Source organism: Nanorana parkeri, unplaced genomic scaffold (genome assembly GCF_000935625.1).
Source record: "Nanorana parkeri isolate BGI_ZX_2015 unplaced genomic scaffold, ASM93562v1 scaffold36, whole genome shotgun sequence".
NCBI classification, from domain to species: Eukaryota; Metazoa; Chordata; class Amphibia; order Anura; family Dicroglossidae; genus Nanorana; species Nanorana parkeri.
This window is the reverse complement of record NW_017306304.1, coordinates 667,391-695,018: the sequence shown is the minus strand read 5'-3', so window position 1 is coordinate 695,018 and position 27,628 is coordinate 667,391. Positions and strand designations below refer to the sequence as shown.

The following is a 27,628-nucleotide window of genomic DNA, read 5'->3' as shown; positions in this document are numbered from 1 at the left end:
TCATATCTTGCTGTAAATACATTCTAAAATAAACTCTTTCAAATATACAAAAAAAAATACATATACTCCGCGAAATTGTCATCTGTAATAAATAAACGTGAACACGTATCGGGTCACAGTGATGCTCCTGGTCTGTTGATTCTGTTTAATCTCCTGAAACAATGGTGGCTTCTCATCCTCTGAAAGCTAAGATAAATAATGTATGAAGGAAACCTCCCTTTTTATTTTTCCCTTTTCTTCACATTTTCTGCTTTTGATAGCGAGTTCTGCCTAAATTTTCACGCTTCCATTCAGAGGACACAAAAGCCTACAAATTATACAATGACTTCTAACCTGGCCCTCTGGCGAACATTTTTTTTTTTTTATTCCAAATAAATCATAAGGACAGATGGAATTGGTTACAGAGACTGACAAAACAAAAAGGTATTGTGACAAAATCTGGCCGAGTGAACCAAGTGCACGTCACAGAAAAAGTTTGGCTTGGCAGGTGAAATTCCCACACCAATCAACAATGAGTGGGAAAGAAAACAGATGCCTGATCAGTACACATAAGTGGGGTGAAGACAAATTCTAACACCACTGACATCTCCACATGGCTTCCTGCTGATGATTGGCTGCCTGGCTCTCACATATTAGAAACACAGGGGTGTTTGTTTTTCACCTACTTCCCTTTCCTTGACAATATTCTCTAGCCTTGATTTCTATCACTGATTACAAATTCTGTCATCTGGCTTGGACTTTCTTAAGTACACCCACAGCATATCATTAATTGTTCTGATTATAGGGATATCAGTGACATGCAACCAGTACGTCTTATATCAGCCCCACAGCAATCTACCCCATCCATTGTCCTGATTATACTGGGGATGTCAGTGACATGCTTCCAGTATTTCTTATATCAGCCCCACTGCAACTAAACCCTATTCATTGCCCTGATTGTTCTGGGGATATCAGTGACATGCATACAGTACATCTTATATCAGCCCCACAGCAATCAAACCCATTCATTGCCCTGATTGTACTGGAAATATCACTGACATGTTTCCAGTACTTCTTATATCAGTCCCACAGCAACTAAACCTATTCATCTCCCTGATTGTACTGGGGATATCACTGACATGCATCCAGTACCCACCCCACAGCAATCAAACCCATTCAATGCCCTGATTATATTGGGAATATCACTGACATGTTTCCAGTACTTATATCAGCCCCACAGCAACTAAACCCATTCATCTCCCTGATTGTACTGGGGATATCACTGGTATGCATCCAGTACCCACCCCACAGCAATCAAACCCATTCAATGCCCTGATTATATTGGGAATATCACTGACATGTTTCCAGTACTTATATCAGCACCACAGCAACGAAACCCATTAATGTACCTGATTGTACTGGGGATATCACTGACATGCATCCCGTACCCACCCCACAGCAATCAAACCCATTCAATGCCCTGATCATATCGGGAATATCACTGACATGTTTCCAGTACTTCTTGCATCAACCCCAAAGTAACTAAACCCATCCATCGCCATGATTGTACTGGGAATGTCAGTGACATGCAAGCAGTACATCTTATATCAGCCCCACAGTAACTAAACCCATCCATCACCCTGATTATACTAGGAACATCACTGCCATGCATCCAGTACTACTTATATCAACAATGGCATTGGGTAAAGTAAGCTAGATCTGCTGTGTTTTAGTCCTCTGTCTCTAGGCATGTGTCTGAGTCAGCTTGATTTTCTGAAGAATCTTCCCAACTCATAAAACTTGTGTCCTTGTAGTCTGTACGGGAAGGAGTTCAGAGAAAAGTCATGTTAGCTGGCACAAGTAGGTGATGATGCTGCTGCTGCTGGCTCAGTGCTGGGTGCAGGTGATGGTGGTGATCAGTCGGCTGCCAGTATTCTAGGATGTCCGAGGTAGAGTTGGCAGGGCTGGCAGGAGACAGGGAGCTGCAGGAGGAGGACGAGGATGGGGATGGTGTGCAGCTCCAGGAAGAAGCCGATGGGCTGGAAGATGAATGAGAATCGTGGAGCAGCATGGAGGGCTCAGTACATGATCCGTGCAGCTGGTCAGCTATGCGCAGGGTCTCTGACAGCGCCCAGATGTAGTTGTGGGCGACGCGCAAGGTCTCTATCTTGGTGAGCTTGGCATCGTCGGGGAAGGCGGGCAGCACTTCTCTGAGTTCATCTAGGGCAGAGTTGAGGTGGTGCATGCGGTTCCTCTCCCGGTTGTTGGCTTTCAGCCTCCGGGTCTTCTTGATCTTCGTCACCAATTCGCCGCTTTTGTTGCCGCTCCTGGCACGGTTGCGCTTGGGCTTCTTGGCGTCGTCGGCGGACTCATGGCGCTCCTGTGGTTGTGGCGGGGTGAGGAGCCGCTCGTCGTCTGAGCTGCAAGTCTGCGGTGACAGGTGGGAGGAGGAGAGCGAGCACGGAGAGGACAGCTCCTCCTCCTCTTCTCTGTATTCATGCTTTACCAGCACCATCCTAGGACAGAGAGATAACATTAGTACCCACACTGACTGGGCATAGAAGGGGGAATGAGAGGAAACAGACCGGAGAAGTGATATACCTGCTGCAGTGATGATTGCTCGGTCTCCGGATAGAAGGTAGCTGGCAGGGCTTGGTGTGCGCTCCTGGCACGCGTCGTGCAGCCAGGCTCCCAGAGAAGCAGCTTGTGGTTTAGTGGCTGTGTGTCTGGCACACGACCCTCCTAAAATCCCTTATATACACCCTGCACAACAATCAAAGCTACCCCGGGGCAGCGAGCCCCCTCCCCGGCTCATTCTTCTCATTATCATCCCTCATTTTACTCCCCCCCCACCCCCCTTCTTCTCTACCTGCTCCTTCTTGTCGCCGTCTACTCCGCTCCTCCAGCTTCCTGCCCTCTGATTGGTGGCTCCCGCTCGGCTGAAGCGTGCCGCTAATTTCATGAATCAATAGGGCGGTGTGTGTCAGCCAATGGCAGGGCGCCGAATCCCGGACAGGGGGCAGCTAGCCACGCGCCCTCTGAGCAGCTGATGAGGGGAGAGGGAGGGGGCTGGATGGATGCAGCTTTGTGGTAACCTGCAACCCTGCTCTCCTCACAGCGATGCTCTAAAATCAAACTGCGGCCAATTCTGTGCCATGGAATGTTACAAACTAGCACAAATAACACGGTTACAATAATTTCACTGGTACTGCTAAATGGGGACACAGGCAGCAATAGAAACTTTATAGAGAGGGAAATGTACCAAAACTGGAACAATAGCCCATAGTAACCAATCAGCTTCTCTCTTCAGGTTGTTCTGTTAAGTTTTGAAAATGAAAGATAGAAGTTGATTAGTTACTATGGGCAACTGCTTCCGATTCCCCCTGCTCCAGTTTTGTTAAATTCCACTCAGAAGGTCTAACCCAGGGGCAGGCAACCTTGGCACTGCAGCTGTGCTGAGCATACAATTCCCATTATACCTCTGCCTCTGGGAGTTATGTCAGTCTTGCAATGCCTCATGGGACATGTAGTTCCACAACAGCTGGGGGTGCTGAGGTTGCCTACTCCTGGTCTAACCCTTCCCCACCACATCCAAAACGAAAAGGTTCAGCCTAGAGATACACTGTCAGTCTTTGCTCTTAGGGGAACACACATTTCATTTTTAATTCTATCAATATGAGGAAACATGGAATAAAACATTATTTTATCATTTAGGGCCTGTTCACACCCGATGCGCTGGGCGTTCTTTTCCAACACAGCCCCAACGCAAGACAAGGAAATTTGCCTTTGTTCCAAATGTGCACAGTTCACACCAGGGGTGACGCTAAAATCAACGACAGGAATTTTGGTGCCCCCCCTCAGAAAAGTTGGGCACTCGGTCATGCGCGCTGACATCATAGCGGAGTTTCACCCGGCACCCACTTCGTGTGTCACCCAGCCTCGGGACAACTCTGGTTCACACTATCACATTGCAATGATGTGCACTGAAAGAAGTAACGGCATGCAGTACTTTTTTATCATGCCCACTAGTGAGACGTGGTACAACCGCATCACACCTTGGTGTGCCCACAGAACTTAATGGAATGTCACTTATGACATTTCAATAAAGTTCTAACAAAAAAACTCAGTGTGACTCATCTTGATAGAATGCATCAGCAGTGTGCTGGGCACACGCACACCAGCAGTCATGCGTTGTAGCACGGGTGCTGGTGTGAACAAGCCCTAAAGCAAATGTGGGCAAACTCTGGCCCTCCAGCTGTGGTGACACTACAAATCCCATGATGCATCTGCCTCTGGAAGTCATGTCTGTGGATATAAGAATCTTGCAATGCATCATGGGATTTGTAGCTCCACGACAGCTGAAGGGCCACCCCCTACGCCAAAGGCTGTGTACTTTTAATACCATATTCAGGGTTTCTTATTCAGGGTTTGATAAAGTTACATCCCCAGCCTCCTGCCCTCACACTTACCTGAATCAAAGGGTTATTCTTCCTGCAGGCCCCTGTCAGTTTTTACTTTGGTGTAACTCCGCCCACACTGCAGTGTCATCCATTCACACATCCTTTTGACAGATCCTTGAGCCAGCACGGCCCAGAGACTTGTGGTTCTGAATGGAATTCATACTACCTCATCTCATCCCTTGACTGAAAGTCCGTATTGACGGGGACTGGTAGTCTGCAGGAGCCATCGCATTGCACCTGTGATCCACTGATGGCAACCTTGGCACCCCAGCTGTGGTGAACTACAAATCCCTTAATGCATCTGCCTATGGGAGTTATGCCATTGGCTGTCAGAGTCTTGCAATGCCTCATGGCACTTGTAGTTCCAGAGCAGCTGGAGGGCCCAGGTTGCCCACCTTTGAGCTAGAATCACTGTTCTGTTATTCTGACAGCGGTACACCCGCCGCCCATTTCTAGGTGCTCATTTTTTAGACGACGGCTGGATTCACATTGCAGCCTTATAAATATGCTACATGTCATTGCACGTCTTTAATCTGCTTTGTAACAAAAACAGCACACACAAAAAACGCAGCCAAAAATATTCTTAAAGCAAAAAATGTGGTATTTTTTTATATCATGGCATGAACCCAACCTAAAGCATAATAATAAGCTTCAAGCATTGCCAAAGATTTGCCGAGTGTATAGCTGGGACTATATGGTGGCTGCAAGTTTCAGTGGGGGCATTTGACAGTTCAGTAATTATCTGAATTGTAACAATGTTTTATTTCTGATTGTATTTTTGAAAATGTGTCAGTGTGTTTGTTAAAGCATTACATAGTAGGCTTCATTGACACAGAGATGAGTTATTAGCCTCAATCCTTTTGCACATTTTTTTCCTTCCGCATGGAACCCCTTTTTACATAATACATTCTTTTCATGTCAATGTTTTTACGCATACAAATGCATGAAAAGTGAGAATTACAAATGACCATTTTTTTTGAATTGAACACCAGTTTATAATGAAAGGTAGGAAGCAGTACTAGCCGGCCAGGAGCACTGCTTGACCATGTGGTGCTATCGGTTCTTACAATGACGATATACTACTTTGTCACTTAGTCAGGGTTATTCACAAAAGGATGAAGAGTTTGGAGAAGGCAGGAGAAGTGAACAATCTAGGACAAAATAGCTGAATTGGAGAGTTTTTCCATATCAGCTATGTTCGTTGTCCTAGATTGTTCACTTCTCCTGCCTTCTCCAAACTCTTCATCCTTTTGTGAATAACCCTGAGTGAGTAGGGTGGAAGCTGGTTTGGGCAGGGTCCTCCTCACCTACTGTTTCTGTACGTCAATGATGCTTGCCAGTGTTTCTTAGCGATTGTACAGCGCTGCGAAATATGTTGGCACTATATAAATAATTGTAATTGGAGCACAAATTATAGTTTTCATATCCCTATAATAAAAAAAAAATGAAAATTTGGGCAAAATCCATTAAAGTCAAAAAGGGAAAGCAAAATGAAGGTGGTTTTTGGTGGTTTATAAGAGTACAATGGGATGTAAATGACTCTTGTGGGTTATAGAAGCTTCTTTTACCTATTCTTGACCTGTTCTTGTACCAAAAATACTCATTATTTAAAATGTTTTCTACAGAAAAAAAAAGGAAACAAGAAAAACACAAAATTGACACAAAATTGAAATTTTAGCCTTTTTTTTTTTTTTTTTATTTCTAATGAAAGAAAAAGAAAAACAGACAGTGAAAAACAAGAAAATGCAAAATTGAATTATTCCTGGATAGTGTAATTATTTTTTTTCAAACGAAAAAAATAAAAACAGCGTTAAAGGAATCTACAAAATTGGCACAAAATTACAAGATTGAAGTTATAAAATAATGTGACATAGTAATATTCAAATACACAAAAAAAAAGAATTTGAAAAAAACTATTCAAAACACATCCTCCACAAAAAGAACAAAATATAAATAATAATAAAAAGCAGAGCAGCTCCAGAAGCAAAATTAAGAATTTCCACTTTGATAAAATGTTGCTGGAGGCAAATCTCTAATCAGTTTTGCCGCAATAACTCCACTCATCCCTACTACTCTTTCTGAATTAGGAGTTAAAAATCACAAGGTGTAAATAAAGCCTTTCCTCTTTTTATAATCGAATGTAATAATAACTCTTCACTTTTCTCTTCTTGCATAAATTGATACCTCAGCAGGATAAATCAGGCTGAAGGTGAGTAAAAGTAGCCCTACACAATGTAACTAAAATACATTTGATATTGATCATGAAGTCAAGTTGATTTCCAGCACGCCAGATCACTTTCATCAAAATGACACCACTTGTAGATTGTAAGCTCCCATGAGCAGGGTCCTTCTAATCCTTTTCTATGGTATTGTGATTGTACTGTCTTCCTTATATTGTAAAGCGCTGTGCAAACTGTTGGCGCTATGTAATAAATTGGATGTGGTGCGTCTAGCAATTTTTTTGCCAATCTGCAAATTGTCTTCCTTTTGAATGAAATTATTAAAAAATTTTCTAATTAAAAAAACACATACAAATGTTGTCTCACAGCTCTCAAACGAAATGTATGTGGGAAAATTGTTGATGATTAATATTTTATATAATTTTATATTCTAATAAAAAAAATTAGTATCATTACTGATCGATTTTACAACTAAAGCAGAACACACCCATAATCCAAAGAGTAGACCGCTCACTGCATTATTACAAAATGTTTTTCTAGAATACAAGCGTTGAATACCGTGTGAAATGTGTCAGAGCTTTTATCCTCTGCTGATTTTTATATAAAATAACATATTTTGAGGTGAGCGTTTTTCTCTTTGCTTTATGGATGTTGTTGTGGTTGTAAATAAGCCCAACCCTGGCTGGGGAGTACAAACCAAGGCACCAATAAAGGGCAATTTTTTTAGCAACTTTTGCAGTGGGGCTACCCCCATACTGCAAGTGTTAAATGCTTGTTTTCATCTAGGGGCAAAAATAAAAAAAAGTAATGCTCACCCAAACTGCTGAGCCAGTCGGTGTCATAGCGCTCCCTCCAGCCTCTGTCCTCCTAGCTGTAGTGATGGTATGTCCCTCAGCGTCCTCGCGTCTTTTTACACAATGGGGGTAATCTATCAAAACTGGAGCAGGCAGAATCTGGAGCAGTTGCCCATGGTGACCAATCAGCTTCTCTCTTCAGTTTTTTAAGTTAAGATTTGAAAATGGAAGAGAGAAGCTGATTGGTTGCCATGGGCAGCTGCTCTAGATTTTGTCTGTTCCAGATTTGATGAATTCCCTTCAATGTATAGAACATGATGACAGCAGGATCCTTACAACGCTGCAGCGCAGGGGGAGAGGCGCTGGAAGGACCAGTCTAAGAACAGGTTCGAGTGAGTATAACTTTATTATTTTTGTACCTGGATAAAAACGAGCACTTAACCCTTGCAGTGCAGGGGTAGCCCCACTGCAAGGGTTCATTACAAATTCTTTAACTGTATGTGCAAAGCGGAGTACATACCACCCTCTTGGATAAAAAGTGTACCATTTAGACCAAATGATATAAAAATAATTGGTTGACTGTAGAATGTGTGTGTAACAATTGTTTTCCCTATTGGGAGTTATTCCATATCATCACTCTTTGATCAGGATGTGTCTGACCTGCTTAAAAGAACGGATTGGCAACTAGTTAAATTGGCTGACTCTAGCTAGCTCAGGTAACTGTTTAAAAAAATCTGGGTGCATTCCTAAATGCGCAGAATATTACTAGATATTAGCATTTTATAAGTAAAACGACTCCACAGATTCTTGATCCAGGGAATATCCAATTGCCTTATGGGATCAGGAAGGACATTTTTCGCCCTGTTGAAGCAAATTGAACCATGCTTTATAGGGTTTTTTTTTTTTTTTTGCTTTCCTCTGGATCAACTGTGGACATCGTGTTCTGTTTTCTGGAAGTTTTTCTTTTTTTATTCCTCTCTCTGTAGATTGAACTTGATGGACTTGTGTCCTCTTTTTTCAACCTAACAATGTAACTATGTAACTCAAGACTGAATTTGATACAGGACCTGTGAAATAGCCTGTTTTATACCCGTTTACAGGTTATTCTGCTGTGTCTGTTTAAAGGAACTTTTATTAAAAGAAGTGACCAAAGTTTACAATATAGCTGAAAAACATTAGAATTTCCCTTAGCTTTTTATTGCTATGAGTCCCTGTTAGTACGTTAGCGTAAACCTTCTATTCATGTCAGGAGGCAAAAGTAAATCGCTCCAACAGGGACAATAGCTATAAAAGCTTGTCAAAACTAAAAAAACAAAACAACAAATATGTCCAAACTTTTAATTTGGATAGAGTAAGGCAGGATCAGAACCCCTAACTGGTTATTTTTTCCGTGTCCTGCTGGGGAGATTTTCCTTCGTCCCAGAGACAACAGGGAATGGAAGGGAATTACAATTTAGACAGTTGTCACCATAACACTTGTCTACATCGGATAATTTACCCTCACCACTTGCTCAGATGACAGCTCACCAATTTAGAATTTTCCCTTACACTTTGTTGTGGCGACATTTTTTAGGATAGGTTTCCCAATGTTGGTAACAGTAGAACATGTCTGCGCAGAACAGTGGGGATACAGGAACTGTCTTTTAGGGTTGTCACTCTATAACAGGAAATGTCTGCACAAGGACATTTGTGGCAGAATCAACAGGTATTCTGTAATCCAAAGCTACAGCTTTAACCCTTTCGCTGCCACCGACGTATCCCATACGTCGCTGGCAGCGGGCCCCTTTAAACAGACTCCCAGCGGCTGACTCTGTTTACATTTGTAAAGCGGACTGTTGGCTTTAATCTGGAAGCAATTCTGGCAGCTGAGCTGGATTGCTTCCAAGGGCCGGTGTAGTGCTCACCCTTCCTGCTTGACACCCCCGCCTTACTTCCCGGGCTCCGTTGCTCCTCCTGTGGGCCCTGGACTAGAGTCACAGACGTTGTCAGGAAGCAGGGAAGGTGACTGGCGAACATCCATTCACCGAGCTCCCTGCTGAATGGGTCCCTCAACTGTCATTGCTCAGTTGCAGAAGCGCAATCTGCACTGCAATAGTTTCTTTGGAGTGGAATGGTAAAAGCAATAATTCTAGGGCCAATATTCATGGATATCTCTAAACTTATGATCTGCAGGGGCTTTTAAAGCGTTTCCTATGGACAATTTGAGGTACGGTAATTTGTCGCGCTTCACCCATACATGCAATTTTTAACCTGGGCATGTTGGGTATCTATATACTCGTCCTAACCTTATCTTTTAAATTCTACAAAAAAAGGGGGGTATTATATTGTTTATGGCCACTAAAATGATCTTAAGTGCATTTTTTACAAAATGTTTGGGTTTGATAAAGAGTCGCACTAATATCGTGCAGCGAAAAAATCTGCATCTGCCAACATTTTATTCTACAGGGTCTTGGCTTTCAGAAAATATAGAATGTTTGGCGGTTTTAAGTAATTTTCAGGCCTAAAATGTGGATTATAACATGTGTGCAAAAAACACACAAAAAGGCCTTGATAACGAAAGGGTTAAAAATATTGATAAATGACTTATGAAATGACTTTAGTATGTCAATGCTTATATATACAATTTTGGTGATTGGATGATGAAACTAAAACTGCTCCAGATGTAGTCACAGTGACTGACAGACTCACAACATCCTCAGGATGTAATCCCCAAATACAGAGCAACTCATGCTCCTGAAGTGTCCCTATGCAGTGAGGGGACCACATGCCTTCTGAATACCTTCTGAAGCTTTGACTGAAATGAGTCATGTGTCGACAAGCCCACCATCATCCATTAGCATGTTACTGTCTTGCAAATGTCTTCAGAATGTAATTCCCTGCAGTCATCCTGTATGTCTCAGGGGGTGTACAACGCTTCACAAACTCTTGCTGCTGCTCAGCCATGCAGGACTGACATCTGGAAAGAAGAACAGCTGCTGATATAAGCTGTAAAAGCAGCTATATACAAATCAGACATGAGGAAGATCAATTCCCCTATAGTCATAGAGCCCAACAACCGTATAATCTCATTAGCAGATTAATAGTCACATCATGGTTTCATTAGTGTAGATCTGAAGTGAATTGTGCTACATTTTCTATACGTCTAAAGGACTAGTTTATAATGCAGTGGTGTGGCCTTTCTGCTGCTATTCCATTGCTTTTAAAGGGACAGTAAACTCAGGAGTTAAATCTTACAAATGCATTCAAATACTCCAAGCACCGTAGATTTTCGTACGATCCGAAAAAAGTTTTTTAGCCTGCCCGATAGATGAAATTCGGCCACTTGTACAGTAATTGTGATCGTTGACTTCCCATCAACTGGCCGGTTATAGTACGAAAACCCGATTTCGTTTGGAAATCAAATGATAATCGCAAGGTGTGTGGACACATTTAGAAGTAATTAACCCTTAGGGAGTATCTTGCCAAAAATGAAATTTCCATTGCAGGTGAAACTGCAAATTGTACTTTGTATTCTAGTGCAGACTTCTGTCAAAATCAGCCAGCCAAAATCACTGCATTAAATTGTTTTGACAGTTTTAGAAAATTACAGCGGCTTCAGTTTAAAATGAAAGGTCAATTTTAATAACATTAAGGGTTCTATTCACAGAGTTGCTGAAGGATCCAGCCATGGCTTCGGATGATCCTTCGGCTCGCTTCGGATGCGGGAGCCCTTCGGTTCAGTTGAACCGAAGGGCTGCTGTACAGGCTATTCACTATAGCCCGTTCAGCACCCGAAGGTGGCCAAGTGGCTGAGCCGAGTTGAAGTGACAGCCGAAGCGGGGTGAACGGCCGGCCGAAGTTACAACAAATGATCTCAAGGCTGGCTCCGCCCAGTTGTAATGACAGATCAGAGTCTTCAAATGACCTGGGGATGCAGAACTGTCATTAAACAATAACAACTGGGCGGAGCCGGATGTGACATAACAGCCAGCTCTGCCCAGTTGTTATTCATTGGATGCGACTTGCTAGAAGACTCTAGCAGGAGCCAGCCAATAGGAAACAGTTGGACGCAACTAGCTGTCACTGCTAGCTCCGCCCAATAGTTTTTTTCCCCTTTTTAAAAAAAATCTTTATTTTTTTAAATTTAACATTTATTTACATATTTTTACTCTTTTCATTGAATTGTTATTCTGCTCGATAGCGAGCAGGATAGCCGAGCCGAATGCCGCTCGGCGGCATTTGGCTATTAACTCACTGCTGTTCGGCCCCAATGTGAATAGGGTCGGAAGGCAGCAAGTGAATTGCCTTGCCGGAGCTTCAGTTCAGCCGATCCAGATGTTGGATCAGCTGAGTTGAAGTCCTTCTGCACTTCTGGTCAGCCGAACTTGCAGAGCATGTTCGGCTGACCGAAGTGTAGCCAAAGTACGGCAGATTCCAGCCGATGTACGGCAGAAATCAGCCGTAAGGAGCTGTAGTAAGTCGCCGAACGTTTGGTTCACTTCAATTCGGCTCGGTTATTCGCTCGGCCGCCTTCGGCAACTTTGTGAATAACCCCCTAAATTACAAAATGGCTTGTGTATTAATTAACGTATATATGCTTTTTTTATTTTTTGTGTTCAATAGCTTTTATTACATTTTGACAGGTTTACAAAGGTAACACATATAGCCAACATTGACAGCATAATATGCATAATGAGTGAAACAATGGTAAGAGAAGATCATCACATGTCAATATACAAAAGAAAATGTCCACTAGCTGTAATGTCAGACTGGGAAAAGATACAGTCATAGTAAGGGGAAGAAAATTAAGTATAAAAAGGAGGGGGGGGGGCAGGGTTGTGGGAAAGGGGGACAAGAAGAAGAGGGGAAAAAGGTGGGAGGTACGATTCTTTTTAAAGTGGAGCTATGCTTTAAGGATTGACAAACTTCAATACAGCACACTCTCAGTTATCCAGTATTCAATTCACCAGAAAATACAAAATCCCCTGTGTGCTCACTGTTTTACTGATCTGTGGTATGTATTATCCTGGAAATGATTGTGTGCCTATTTGTCTTAATTTGCTTTTGATTACTGCATATCTAGCCAAAAGAGCGAAGAGAGACAGCCAGGAGAGAAAACGAGGAATGACAGCCAGGAGAGAGCGAGGAAAGACAGCCAGGAGAGAGAGCGAGAAGAGACAGCTAGGAGAGAGAGCAAGGAGAGACAGCCAGGAGGGCGCGGAGAGACAGCCAGGAGAGCGAGGAGAGACAGCCAGGAGAGCGAGGAGAGACAGTCGCAAGGGAGGTATTTTTTTCGTTGGTAGATCTCATGTAGCTCGTCATTTGAAAAGTAGATCGCAACACAAAAAATTGTGGGCACCCCTGTGGTATAGTATGGGGTATGGCATTAGTTATACCTATTTTTAATAGCAACTCTCCAGCAACCAGAAACGACATTTATCCAAAATCTACCAATCCCCGTGGATGCCGGATAATGGGTAGTTTACTGTATACAAAATGTTTGGTTTTGGGTTTAGATACACTTTAAAATCATAAGTATTGTACATGTATAGAAGCAGCAAAACAAAATAGGAACTTTGTGTAAACAAGAGAAACTATAGTCCATCATTCATTTGAGTTTTGGACAAAGTAGAAAAGGTTTACAAGCTGGATGAGATTTTTTATAGATGTCTTTGTTATATGCAAGGGGGATTTTTAAAGTGAACCTGCAAGAACAAAAATATAGTCCAGCCATTGCTAATTTGACTGAGCTGCATTTATAAATCAAGATAACAATGGCGGTATCTTTGTATTCCCTCTGAAGCTCAACTCCAGCCCCAAAATAGTGTTTTTTTGGGGAAATCCTACTTTGCATCAAAGGCACAACACTGGGCAATGATCACAATATCTCAAACAATGGTTTCAGCTCGTCTCTCCAGCACTACTGCAAGAAAGGGCACTCCAAGTTTTCAAGAAAGGCCTTTGTTTGTCTGAACTTTGCAGCGTCCAAAGAGAACCACTGAGGTTTAGGTGTGTTTATAGCCATTGGATACACAGAAAGGGACAGACCCCACAAGTAGCATGCCTGGATAGCAACAAGTCTTTCTTTTACTGTAGGTCAGCTGGAAACAAATACAGGGGGGAGGCATTGTAAAAAAAAAAAAAAACAACAACAAAGAATAGGCCTGATTTATGTTCTTTCACAACAGTGGCTTCTGCACAACGACATCCTTAAATAGAAATGGTAGAATAAGCTCTTCAAATAAAATGCCAGCAGAGATTTCAGACTTGCAAATAACGGTTTTAAATGTTAAGTGCCACGTGTGCTGTAAAAGTATCCGTTTGTAGGAAAGTAGGCTGTGGTTACTGTAAGGCTGTGTGGTTGAGTCTTTTCATTACATTTTCTTCAAGCTGGGGAAACCTAGTAGGGATTGATTTATTTGCCAAGAGTTATAGACATCTGGCCTTTGCTTGGTACTAGGTTTCCAAGCCATTGGTCATTCTGTAGTCTAACTTTAAAGAAGAACTCCAGGAACAAATTGTATTAACCCTTGCAGTAGGGCTACACCCGCACTGCAAGGGTTAACTGGTTAACTAGGTGCAAAAAATAAAGAGTTATACTCACCCGAACCGTGGAGTCGGCTTGCGCTTAGACCGGTGCTTCCAGCATCTCTCCCCCTCCTTTGCAGTGGTCCCGTGGTCCCGTAAATCATCACGTTCTATACACTGTGCATAGAGGTGAGGACACTGAGGAACATTACAATGTTATAGCGTAGGAGACAGCCTGGATGGAGCGCTGTCACAGTCAGCCAGCTCAGAGCTTCGGGTCCGTATAACTTTGTTATTTTTTAACCTAGACAAAAATGAACACCTAACCATTGCAGTCCAGGGCTAGCCCCACTGCAGGGGTTTTTCCTGGAGTTTTTCCTTAAAATCTGATATCCAAATGGGTGATAAGAGTTACAAGTGTATTGTTACTCTTTCCAGCCTAATTAAAGGCTAAAAGTTTACCTTTCTTATCATGTTACAACCATTTTCTGGGTGTAAGATGAAACATTGGCACCCCTTCCCCACACACTTACCTGATTTATGGGGTTCTTCTCCGCACAGGCTGCTATGATTTTTTTGAAAATGGCGCAGCTGTGCATGGCTCCGCACTTTGACAGGATCTGTGAATGGAAAAAAATACAAGTCCCATCAGCCACCGTGGCAGAGAGACACGTAGTTCCCAATGGAATACAACTGCGGTGACGTCACTGCACTTGTAGTCCATTCATTCTTTCTCCCATCCCTGTTACTGAATGTCCGTACCTCGGCACAGACAGGAACGGGAGGGAGAATCTGCAGGAGCCAGAGCATTGAACCACTAATTGGCTCCAATGCAAAAAAAGTATTATTATACAGGATTTATATGGCGCCAACAGTTTGTGCAGCGCTTTACAAAATGGGGGGAGACATTACAATTTCAGTACAATAGGGGTAGGAGTGAGAGCTTACAATCTAGTAGGAAGTAATAAATGCAGTTTTTTTCTTATAAAGATGTGTGCTTTTATTTTTTTAAGTGGACTTTACCCAAGTAGGCTTTAATGTCTAATAACATTTATAACCAGCACACCGGATTCCAAGAGCCCTAGGGCTTAATTACAGAATAAATCCAGCTACAGGTGACTCTTTTAGGGCTGCAACAACTATTCGTTGAAAAAATAATCAGGCAACTAATCGATTATGAAAATAATCGTTAGCTGCAGCCCTAGACTCTTTCGTCATTAATATATTGTAATTCTACGTGCTGAATATTCATTGAGCTATGCATCTTGGATCCTATTTGGTTGTGCACAACTCTGTAAATTCCAATGTGTCATGTTTTTAACGTACTATTGTATGCACGTTTCTTTTGCCACTTTAATAAAACACCAAGTGAAAAACAATACAAACCATGTCATTCTTAGTGGTTGCTTGCATAGCAGTCATCTAGTTTACTGTACAGTAGCATAACCACAGAAATCTACTATATTGAAAGTTGAACCTTCAAGGCACTAGGCACCTCCCAGGTTTTCTTCTTTACAACATACCCTCTTCTTTTAACACAGTAATCAAGGATATCTCTAGAAGTGCCATTCTTTAGATTAATACCAGTCAGACTGGTGCTTTATTATTTTGCTCTCATACTACAAAGATGCATAGAAAAGAACAGCCTATTGTGCATAGGCCCTTGCCTGCAAAAAGGGACATTGGCCATCCAGGCAAAAGTGGGAGAATAAGAGCACTAATCGCTGATACAGCAGACAAATTCGATTACCAGCTCGGAGCCCTGAGTCAGAAAGTCTCATAGACTTTAAGATGTTAATCCTCGGCATAATCCTTCCTTTGGCGTGTAGGGATAGTGCAGCCACAAGAGTTGTTTTGTTATTTATATTGGCGTTTAATAAAACTCAGCCAGTGGTGAATGGACTGCCCACTCACCAATGGTAATTAATTCTCCATTTCAGTGACCCAATTGTACTGAGATAGAGCAGTGGGCCAGTGGCAGTGCTCCAATCCCCCTTTGTGCTGTTACACTGCTCTCGTGCTCCAACAGCTATGGAAACTCAATCTTTTCATGTCATTCAGAGTTTTCCTTGGGCATCTTCTAAACTTCAAGGATCCCTTTCTTTTCAGGGTTTTACTGAAAAGCTGTGCTGGCTTGACCACCTCTGTTGAATGTAATGATTTGGCTGAAAGCCTTTTGGGGTTTCAGTTAGGCATAGAAAGGGAGGGGATTTTGCAAACTCTTATGCAAGTTAGGCTACTCTGTCTTACAAATAAAAACACACTAGCTGTGCTAATCTGGCTAGATATCTGCACAACGGTACAGTTAACATTTTAAGGGACACACTTAGCCAATAAGCTTGTTAGCATGGTGAATATACATCAATGTAATTCTAAAGTCTCAAATTTAGAAGACAATGGTTAAACTAAAGTTAAAAAAAACAACAACCTTGTTAAGTAAATATTATATACGTTTAGACTTTTGGAACTAAATACATTCAGAAGTACATCACTTAGTATTCATACTCCTAGTTCTGTCCACAGACGTCTGTATTACAGGTAGATGCTGCCCATCTATATAGTGTGAAGGACACCCCCCAGGCAGATTAGTCTCTGGCTGGAGAGTTGCTGGTGATCCATATAGGTAATGATTATCAGCACAGGTTTAAAATGAGCTTTCTCTGCAGATAATATATAGTATGTTTTTATATATATATATATATTTATTTATTTATCAGGGATGCACCGATATATTGGCCGCCGAAACATATCGGCTCAAATAGCACTTTTGGCTAGATACCGAAAGTGCCATTTTTCTGCCACTACAGCGGCGCATCCCTGCTTTCTTTCCTCTCCGCTGGACGCTGCTCTGTGTCCCAGCGGGGAAGAGAGAAAGTGTGACAGCCAGCCGAGCACTGCGGGAAGAGAGCGCTGTGAGCGGCCAGCGTCTCTCCTCCCACACCGCTCAGCCTCCTGTCAGTCCGGCACATCGGTGTGTGGGCGGAGACAGCCAGCGCTGTCACAGGAGGCTGAGCTCTCCTCCCTGCACCGCCCCGCTTCCTGTGACAGCTGTCAGAAAGGAGAGCCAATGCAAACTCAGCTATCAGTGATCGCTGAGTGTTTGTACATAATTGAGGACATGGTATGGTTACTATATCCTCAATTATGAATGAATGGGAAGTGATCTACATCACCTCCTGTTCATTCATAGGTGTAGTTATAGTAAACACACAATGTCCTCATGTTATCAATGAACAGGAATACTCATAGAGGATTCCTGTTCATTGATAACAGGGGCTGCAGAAAAAGAGATTGAGGACTCTGTGTCCTCAATCTCTTTTTCTATTTTAAAAGGGAAATATTAGGGGTTTAGACCCCCAATATTTCCCAAAGCCACTAAAAGTAAAGTAAAATAAAATAAAAAAATGAATAAATAAATATTAAAAAATCAAAGTTTTGTAAAGAAGAAATTAGTCATTCAATGTTTTTAACTGTGTTTTAGATATCTAATGTACATCATAAATTACTTCCATCATGATTGGACATCTTCTAGCTTCCTTGTGGACCTAGATATGTCTCTTGTTTTAAAAGGCCAGCCCCTGCAAAAAATGCAGTTCAGTTACAATTGAAGTCTGGTAACCTGAATCATCCACTGACTTTGTATATCTCTTGGGGACTCAATACCTTCTGGCTCTATTTCCACATGTTGGGTTTTTCTGCACTCAACATGATGTAAACTAAAACTCCAGTAGGGGAAGATGGACTGACCATTAAAGCGGGATTTAAAATGACAGTTGTCCATTTATTACTTACCTGTCCCCTCTAAGTGCAGCTCACCAGGAAAAATACTTGCTTTTGGGCCCAATGCAGAGATATTCACTGCTCACAGATGCACAGCTTTTCCTACTAAATAAATAAAGACATGCAATCTTCGTGCTGTTCATCACTCTGTGCCCTTGTGGATGAGGCGTTACAGCCTGAGTAGAAAAGTGTGTACCCTGCCAGCATGCTGAATATTAGGACCCTTGTTCTGTGTGTGAAAGCAGTGGTCTCTCTGCAAAGGTCTGACACCCCCCCTGCTGAGTCCGACTTATAGTTCTACAATCACTAATCCTCATACTACCTGCTAATTGAAAAGCTCTAGCTGTGACTTACAGGGGGTGTATTGGACTATTGCTTCCACACTGAGAGCAAGGATCTGTCTATGCAGCATCCTGACAAGGGGCTTGCTTTTCTACTCTGGCTGTGGCTGCTTTGTAAAGTAAACAAACTTTAAGACTGTGCACACCTTTTATTTTTGATGCACCCAGAACGTATTTAACTGATTAACGGTTCATGGCAACGGGTGTTCTAGTCAGAGGCTGCAATTTCGACACAGCATTTGACCTGCAGTTTAAATGCACTTTAATAGAAATTCAGTGCAATGCAAAGCATATCAAATGCAGCCTCTGAACTACCAGGATAAAGATGACAACACACAAGCCCCAGAAGGCAGCAATGGTAACTCCCTAAGTTCTATCTTGGCACTTCCCTTTTTTTACAATGTTAAAGGTCTTTTTTAACCACAGGACACCTGCTGCTACATTACCTTTGTTAGTCAAAAAACCCTCCGATGTGTGCCTCTCTGATGCTAGTTTTATTTTATTACTAAACCTGACAGAAGGTTTCTTACATTTTACTAGAGGGTTGCTGTGCAATAAAGACTCTAGTCTATAAAATGACCTCACACAAACACTTTAATTTACTAAAAAATATTCTGTCTCCCAATGTAGATATAAATACCAATGGTCTTTTCACACTTGTTTATAACAATATTCTAATTTTGTTAACATTGGTACCAAATCAGTATATACTGTAGATTCCTTCACATTATGGTTGACACATACGGTAGATCACAGGGTAGATTATTACCAAAATTCTCTTTGGCATTCTATTGTACCAAAGTATAAATGTTTAAATACTATTAATATTATTTATAATATTATATAATAATAATTAAAACAAACTTTTTTCCAAAAGAAAGTGTTGCATAGGTAGTGTTTTTTGCATTTGTAATGAAACAAGATGAGGATACTCTGTATCACTATACACTGACCAGTCTCAGAAAAGCATACTGAATCAAACTAAGAAAATACAGAGTGAACCATATGGCCATGGAAGACTTGCACTGCCTCCATTTTCTCTCAGACAAAGGGGGGATTGATAGTTGAAGGGAAGGAGAGAAAAAAAAAAACAACTTTCCGGCTGATGAAGCTGTTGTCTGGATGCAATGATCCCACATCTCAAGGCTTTATTCCAGGCTCCGACTGAGACGTGATATGTCATATGATTAGCATCTTTCATATTTACAAGGGTAATAGAAGCTGCTAGGCTTTAGAAAGAGGCGAGAGAAAGCAGGGGCATATGCTAAAATGGATTTAGCATTTGAAAGAGAGAAAAGAGATTGGATAAATACACTTAAATGAGGATTTAGTTTTACTCCTGTTGAGCTCTAATGGATTGTTGATTGAGATTTTAAGAAACTACCCTAAGGTGTCAGAAGTAATTTAAATTGGGGAATTCAATGCTCCTTAGGTTTGGTTTTTATTACATTTTAAGTAATTAACTTAGACATGAACATTATTACCCACTGACTCTGGTAACGTCAAAACATTTCTTTTTAAATCACAATATAATTTTTTGTTGGTGAAAAAAATGGCATATGGGGATCACATTAGCATTTGCAGATGTCATGCGTATGTTAGTGAAAAAAACATAATCAATAGTAACAAATTTTTCAGTTTACATAACGTGCTGAAATTATTGAATGTAATGACCAGGTCAAGGTACTATTCTGGAATTACAGAAATTATTGCTACATTTTTCATATCAACAGCATTATCTAAGGTAGACCCCTTCTTAACAGATAGATGTTCTCACCTCTATGCTCTCCTTCTTGCTGAAATGAACATGAATTTCTAAAACAGTCGATGCACATGGGGATTGTATAAAAACCTGCTATCAGTGCAGGCTTTCAGATGCCATGCAGCTATTTTCTTTCTCCCAGGAGGGAGCAGGGATCCCAGGAGGAGCAGCATAACCATCTATGGGGGTGATCTGACGCAGGTCAGTAAAATTGCCTTCAGGCACCAGAAGACAAACGTGGGCATAATAAAACACTGTACATTTGTTACGGTTCTTTTCACAGATAGATATCAGGCTCAATTTACTAAGCAATAACACGTGTTTGTCATAACGATCAATATTTTTAACCATGTGACTGTTATTGCCTTCATTATGACAAAGAACAATGATTACAGCTTAGTAAATTAAACCTTGGATATATGAAGGAGGTAGGGAAGATATCGTAATAATAAAATCTGGTAATCTTGAATATGTCCCATGATATTTCAACTCCTGAATTGCATTTAGTTGAATCGAATTGCCAAACAGAAGAGTTTCTTCCAAACGGCTTTGTCAGGTGGGTATAGAGGCTTTAACCTGTAAGTAACAGACATGTAAAGGTTAGTGATTTTACATGAGGCTCATTGCATTAAATCTAAAGTAAGAAATTCAGAGCTCCAAATCAAAAGAGTACTTTATAGCTGAAGCCACAAATTATATCTGAATCATAAAAGGTAAAAATGACTTCAGTGAAAAAGTAAAACTAAGCAGAAACAATGCACCCTTGCCCCATTACACATAGCTATGGCATATTCTACAGTATATCCAAGTAAAAATATGCAATTGCTTGAGATTCTGGGATGAGTACAGCAAGAGAATTCCTACAGAACAAGCAGGCAGAGATTGACTTGTGGTAAAATCCTTTTCTTCTAGTACATTATTACGGGACACAGGATAGTAATTCAGAAACCTTGGGTTATGCTGCTGCCTTCAGGAGATTGGACACTGACAATAAAGGTTTAACTTCACACTCCCAGCATTCCTCGGTTTGTAACCAGCAATAGGAATCAATCATAAGAACAAAGGGGAGGGTCCTATATCCCATACTGTAGTCCAAGAAAAGCAAGTCAAAAATCCCGTTTTCCTAATTGTACATTATGGGACACAGGATAGTAGTTCAGGAATCTTGGGATGTCCAAAAACAACACAGAAAACCAACCATTAACAAGCCCACATGAACCATGGGTTAACAGAAGGGGCAAAATAGAGCCCAAAGAGCTGCTTGAAGCTCCTTATCATCAGACGAGGCCTGAACATCCACCTGGTAAAACTTAACAAACAGACAACCAGGTGGCACCATGCAAAGTGTGCTATGACAGGAAAAGGAGGAACCTTGTCCTTACGTCTGTAGGAATGACAAATGAGCTGTCTAATTCATCTGAATAGAGTGGAACCTAAACCATGCTGTCCTTTACAGGATATCAAACAAAAAGTGTGTCTAAATGCTGAAAACAAATATATTCAACCTCCAATAAATAATTTCAATCCAAGGTGCATGGTCAGAAACTTCTGGTGAGTGTTTCTACTTTCACATTATATACTGGAGGAGATTGATCATTGAAGGAAGATACTCCGTGATTTTCTTAGAGGCATTAGTTCCCAAATGGCAGTATATCATACTGATTTATATGAACATGTATCTGCATTTGAGCACTGTTTGATATTACTGTATACGAACACTTATGCACTATTTGATTTATTGGACAATTATCAAGTCTCATAAGAGACTTACACTGCGAACTTTATCACCTTGGATTTAAATTATTTATTGGAGGTTGAATATATTTGTTTTCAGCATTTAGACACACTTTTCGTTTGATATACTGTTAAGAGAGGTTCAGCGCGGTGCATTGGTTTAAGAATTTCACACTACACAGTTGGCACGGCAGCGGACTTTATATATTTAATTTTGATCCTTAGCTTATTGGTATCCATTTAGCGCGGATTAGCTGTTGAAAAATTGTCCTTTACAGGAACCTTCAGGAATGACAGACAGTGAGTCAATTTTTCTAATAGAATCGGTAGCCAAGAGACAGACTTGAACAGGGCACACAACATCCAGAGAGTAGAGGGAAAATTTCCTTGGGATGTTGTTGAGCAGGACAAACAGACAGAAACACAATGTCCTGCTTAACGTGGTAAGAAGAAACCACCTTGAGGAGAAAAGAGGCCTTGGGCCTCAAGACAACCTTGTCTCTGTGAAGCACATGAAAAGATTATTTACATGTTAAAGCGGCCAACTCAGAGACTCGCCTAGCTGAGGTAATGGCAACTACAAAGGAAAATGTATGCGTGATAATGGACAGGGAAATATATTCCTGTTAGGTTCAAAGGGCCGTTTCTGGAGAACCAAAAGGACCAAGTGAAGACCCCATGGAGTCACTGGGGAGCGTCCAGGGGGAACAATGTGAGCGGCACCCTGTACAATGGATTTAACTAAGGAATGAGAGGCAAGTTGTCTTTGGAAAGGAATCACTAGGGCCCCTATCCATCAGCCAGGCCATTAAAGCCAGCGACCAAGAAGCAGGATGGTAAATCGCTCCTTGAGACAAAAGATCCTGATGATCTGCAAGGGACCACAGAGAGTCTGCCAGGAGTTTGATGGGGTCTCACATCTACTTGAGCCAGTTTGGTGCAATGAGAAATCACATGGGTAGCAGGTGAGAAAGGAGTTCTAGAGAGGGAAATGCATAAATAAGGTTGAACTGATCCCATGAAGTCACCAGAGCATCCACCATGAAAGCCAGAGGATCTCTGGTCCTGCAGACAAACTTGCTCAGTTTATGGCTGCACCTGGTTATGTAGCCAAAATCTGGCATCTCCCATCTGTAACAGAAGTTCTGAAAAACCTTGGGTGTAGAGACCTCTCTTCTGAATCCAGATGTTGTCAACTGAGCAAGTCCGCCTGCCAATTTTCCATGGCTGTAATGTGTATGGTGGACAGGGCTAGAATGTGCAGTTCTGCCCGAGACAGAATTCAATCTGGTTTTCTTTCAGCCGTGAGACTTATGGTTCCTTCCTAGTGGTCGATGTCAGCCACAGCCATTTTGTTGCCCAACTGAATCCTGGTTCGTGACCTTGCAGTTTAGAGGTCCATCGCTGATGGGATAGCTGAATCACTCTGAGCTCCAGAATGCTGATCGGGAGCCAAGCTTCCTTTGTCAATCAAATACCATGTAGTCACAGAGGGTCCAGGACTCCTTCCCAACCTGACAAGCTGGTATCCATTGTTTGAACCCTCCAGAATAGAGGAAGGAAGGCTTCCTCTGGACTCATGATCCACCAGGCCAGGAAAAGCCTGGTGGTGGGGTACAGATGAATGTGCTGGTCCAGATACTAAGCCTTCTTGTCCCACACCACCAGAATGTTGGGAACATTGAACCCACCTCAAAGGAAGCCACCACTAACGCCAGGACCCCCAGTGAAGAGTATGGAGTTTTTCCTGACCCTGAACAGTAAAATAACCAGAAGACCTAGATACTCCAAGTGATAAGTCATCCAGCACTGACGTCTAGATGTTTAGGATCCACCTGAACCTCTGTAGTGTCTGAACAGTTTGTTGGACATTGACTGATAGAGTCTGTGCTGACTGTTCACTCAATTGAAGGTCATCCAGATATTCCACAATGGGGCAGATTCCATGTGGAATTTTTTTTTAACTTGAACAAAGGTTTGAGGACCTTCAGATCCAAAATAGGCCAAATGCACACACTATGTTTTGGAGACATGAACAGGTTTGGGTAAAAACCTTGCAAGCTCTTTTCCACTTGGACAATGGCTACGCCCACTTGTGTGGGCGGAGATGTGCCAGAGCAGCTTGGAGATCTGCTCGGCTTTACAGGGATGTTGGCATGTTTGACAACATGGAGCAAGGTGGAACTAGAAGTGAAATTCTAGCTTGTAGCCCCTGGAAAAAACCTTTTGGACCCAGGCATCTGAAAAATCTCCTAGGACCACATGGCCACAAAGGCCCACAGGCGTCCCTTCACTCGGGCAAGTGGGAGCCCCTCATTGTGAGGAGGACTTGCTGGTTTGGAGGTTTGGAGGTTTTGAGAGTCCAGGGCTTAGAGCTGAACTGACTCCCAGTCTTTGCCTTAGATTTTGAGCGAAAGGTGCTTTTCCTAGTTTCTGAGATAGAGGATTTTCGCAACTGAGGTTTTTCCTTCTTCTGCTAGGGTAGGAGAGTGCTTATTCCCCGATGACATCCTTGATCAAGCTGTCCAGAGATTCACCAACAAAATGTTCCCCCTTAACCCTTTCACTGCCACCAATGTATGTCAAACACAGGTAGCAACACTGGTCTTTAAACATACAGGTCTTTAAACACACTCTTGGCCCTTCTTCTGCGGCCAAATGTCAGCTTTCTGATGGAAGTGAGCTGTCAGATCACTTTGAAACACACTGGAAGTTTCTGCCCCCTTCCTGCCCATCTGATCACCCCTGTCATGTATCACGTGCACCGCCATCCATCCAGTGGCGCCAGGACAGGCATGGCGGGTGTTGGCAGGTAGAGCAGAGAAGGATCAGTGAACATCTGAAGCAACCTCATCTTTTATATTTTGCCAAAAGAATGGGTATTGTATTGTGTTTTTGTGCACTAAAATACTTTTCAGAAAGGGCTTCTGGTCTCTTGTCCACAGGATCTTTATTTAAAGTCTTGTTAAGAAAGTAAATGGCTGGATCCACTATAGGAATTGCCCACTTTTTAAGAAACACCTCCTCAATAGTATATTGCTTGGTAAAATGCTTGTGAGGAGTAAACGTTTTTGTTCTGGGCTTAGCCACTCACTATACAGTACAAGAGAGTTTGAAGCAGTGAATGCACAGGAAAGGTCTGAACCGCTGGAGGGCTATTAAGAGAACCCAGGCTGGTGACCTTAGGTGTGTCTTACGCAGGTTGCTCCAGGTCAAGGTTAGTGAGTACTGCATCAATAAGCACAGAAATGGTTTCTCTCATTTTTGGAATAATGTCAGCAGACTTGGATTACTTTTTTACATGAGGAGTCTCAAACAGACTCTCCTCATCAGCCTCAACTGGCTGTGTAGCTGCAGCAAATGGGAAGTCAAAATCGACTCTGGAGGACAGGTTGTGGCAGCCCATTTCTGGACACTGCATTCTAATTCAGCTAACATGGCTGAAATATTCCCCATAAATTCAGACAATGTGGCAGAGAATTTCTCCATTGATAATACAGAGGAGGGAGCAACTCCAGAAGAGATTAGTGATAACACTGGGGAGTGCCAAGCAGGGGGCAGTTATGAGGGCTATCTGTGCCAGGGCCTCTGGAAGGCATGCTGTAAGATGCCCAAGAACTTTGAGTGAATCCGAAGTTGGCAAGACCCATGGGACCGGGATCTGCCATAATGCTGTACGTAAGTGAGGTATTCCCAAAGTTACTTGCAGTCGTCTGCAGGAGCAGGAAGGATTATTGCTGGCTGTGACCTAATCTCTAGAGGCAGCAGGGAGCCCATAGATCTTAGTGTGGTGTGGCCGATGGGAAGGAGGTGCTGAGAGGTGGCCGATGGGGAGGAGGTGATGAGAGGTCGGTGTGCTCTCAGTAAAATGATAAACGCAAGCACAGTGTGCCTGCTTTTACAGAAGCTGCGCAGACTCAGTTTGGTGCATTGGGCAGTAAGCCTGGCATACCGGTGCCTAAGGGAAAAAATGGTGTTGCATCTCTCCTTCTATGCAACCAAACATGTCGCACCCAACACTTTACACTCTTAACTCTTAAGGAAAACCACATCAGGCCTCCAATGAAAAGGTGAAAGTTCTTACATAGTGCAGAGTTGGTCTTAGGGCGCCCTGCAGTCCCCCACAGCAGGCTAAAAAGTGTAGGCTGGGCTGATGGGACAAGCTTTACCCTCCATAGTCTTCAGCCCGCCAGCGGGCATACTCCCTATGGAGTCTTCAGTGACAGGCTTCCATGTGTAAAGCATTGTGCAACCTAACTCCCAGGTTACACAAAGGATGTCTAGGAGTGTGCCTTTTTTGCAGATCCCAGTGTAAGAGGACACAATACACACTGGCCACTTTTTCCTCACATCGGGATCCAGGTACAGCCTCCAAGACTATGCCAAGGATCAGAAGATCCGGCAGCTGCAGAATGAGCTCCATTGGCTCTACGGTATCTGACTAAACCTTGCTAAAAGGAAATGTAGCTTGATAAAACTGTAAAGAATAAGAAAGAGTTTGTTTCTCTTGGAGTGGAGAGAATATGTGTCTGTTATCCTAGGACACTAGCAAAAAAAACTAAAGCATGTTGGGAGTGGGAGGGGTTATATTAAGCTGTCCTTACAGCTCTTGTTTGCCGGTGTCCAATTTCCTGAACACAGCAGCATAACCCAAGGTTTCTGAATTAATAGTCTGTGTCCTGTAACGTGCAATGAAAAAAATACATTTCTCTTACTTGCCACAGTTTGAAAAGGGGATTTCCCAGAATTCTACCATCTACTTCTGTAACTGGCTCTTTTCAAGAAGTCTGCACAGAGCTTGAAGTCATATAATATACATCTCTAGCAGGAAATCCACTACTAAAGATCAACACTTCACATTGGGCGATTTAATTCCCCAGCACTAACAAAAGATGTCCACATTTACCTTCCCAGCTTTTCCTTTGGGATTTTTTGTTTGCATATTTGATAGTTCCTGTTCTTTTTTCTCTTGGTAAAGCTTTAGGATGTTACCAAGTTTCTCATCCCATTGACTTACATGCTTTAATCCATTATTGTGTCCTAATAATAATAAAAAAAAAAGAAAAACAACTTTTATATACGATAAACTTCATGAATACTATCGACAGATACTATAATTATTGAAAGCTACTATAAAATAAAAAGGGCCCTACAAAAGAACATAAGTGTATAACTGGAGACAATTACAGTGGGAAAAGTGTGAGGGGAAATACAGAAATGACTAGTGGAAACAAATATATCCTAAAGAGACCAGGCCAACACACACCATTTTATTGCTATAAGTCACCGGAATGAAAAGTTATAGAACACTTTCTGTATACTGTGTCCAAAGGTTGGTTCCATTTTGGTCCCATAATAGAGAATCATTAATATTCCGTATGACTGTAAAGTCATCTGTATTTTGTCTAAAGTTATTAACTTTACAGGGATCATCTAAAGCTAGCAGGTGTCATCTTCTTAAAATTGGGTTCCATGGAATTTAGAAACATTTGCCCATATGACAAGTCAAAGCTTCTTAATAGACATTGCACTGTGGGAAACCAGGTGGAGAAGCATTACCAATATAACGGGAAGTCAGAGCAAATCAGGGGGTTTACAGGGACACAGAAGCTTATTATTACAAAGTACCTGTACCTCCTAGCATCCATTCCTAATATAACAACAATGACCTCAAAGAAGGCATACACAGTATAAATTAAAAAATTAAAGAGTAATTCCACTTTCTCAGGTGAATTTGGGAAAATTGAATTATCCCCTCCAATCTGGCCCCTTTCTCCCCCCCACTATACTTACCTTTAAGAAAATGTTCCTTCCCCTCCGCCGGTATACTGCCTGTACGTCATACTGCTGTACAGCACAGATCTGTGCTCTATACTTTGAATTTTGCTTGCAAATAGCGAGCACTCATGGGTCAGCGTTGTCACCTGAGTGTACGCCGACCATTGAGTGTTCGCAATTTGCAAGTGAAATTCAATATGCAGAGTGCAGGGCTGTGCTGCACAGCAGTATGGGATACGGACAGTATACCGGCACCGACAGAGGGGAAGGAGCATTTTCTCAAAGGTTCCCCCAAAGGGGGGGGGGGGGGGGG

General features: G+C 42.1%; 2 protein-coding genes across 2 annotated transcripts in view; both read right to left on the bottom strand.

Moving 5' to 3' along the window:
- Positions 1 to 1,806: 1,806 nt before the first annotated feature.
- Positions 1,807 to 2,517, bottom strand: NEUROG2 (neurogenin 2). The gene has a single exon (XM_018569958.1). The coding sequence runs from the start codon at positions 2,513 to 2,515 to the stop codon at positions 1,811 to 1,813; it is 705 nt and encodes a 234-aa protein (XP_018425460.1). The 5' UTR covers positions 2,516 to 2,517; the 3' UTR covers positions 1,807 to 1,810.
- Positions 2,518 to 22,345: 19,828 nt separating this feature from the next.
- Positions 22,346 to 27,628, bottom strand: part of ZGRF1 (zinc finger GRF-type containing 1) — a 61,613-nt gene continuing 56,330 nt past the window's right edge. Inside the window, exons 26-27 of the mRNA XM_018569788.1 lie at positions 26,444 to 26,577; positions 22,346 to 22,408 (exon numbers count right to left, since the gene is read on the bottom strand). Coding sequence (XP_018425290.1) covers positions 22,346 to 22,408; positions 26,444 to 26,577 — 197 coding nt within the window. The remainder of the gene's footprint in view (positions 22,409 to 26,443; positions 26,578 to 27,628) is intronic.

Excerpts from the sequence above, each read along its gene's own strand:
- NEUROG2 (XM_018569958.1), bottom strand. The coding sequence starts at position 2,515 with ATGTTATCTCTCTGTCCTAGGATGGTGCTGGTAAAGCATGAATACAGA.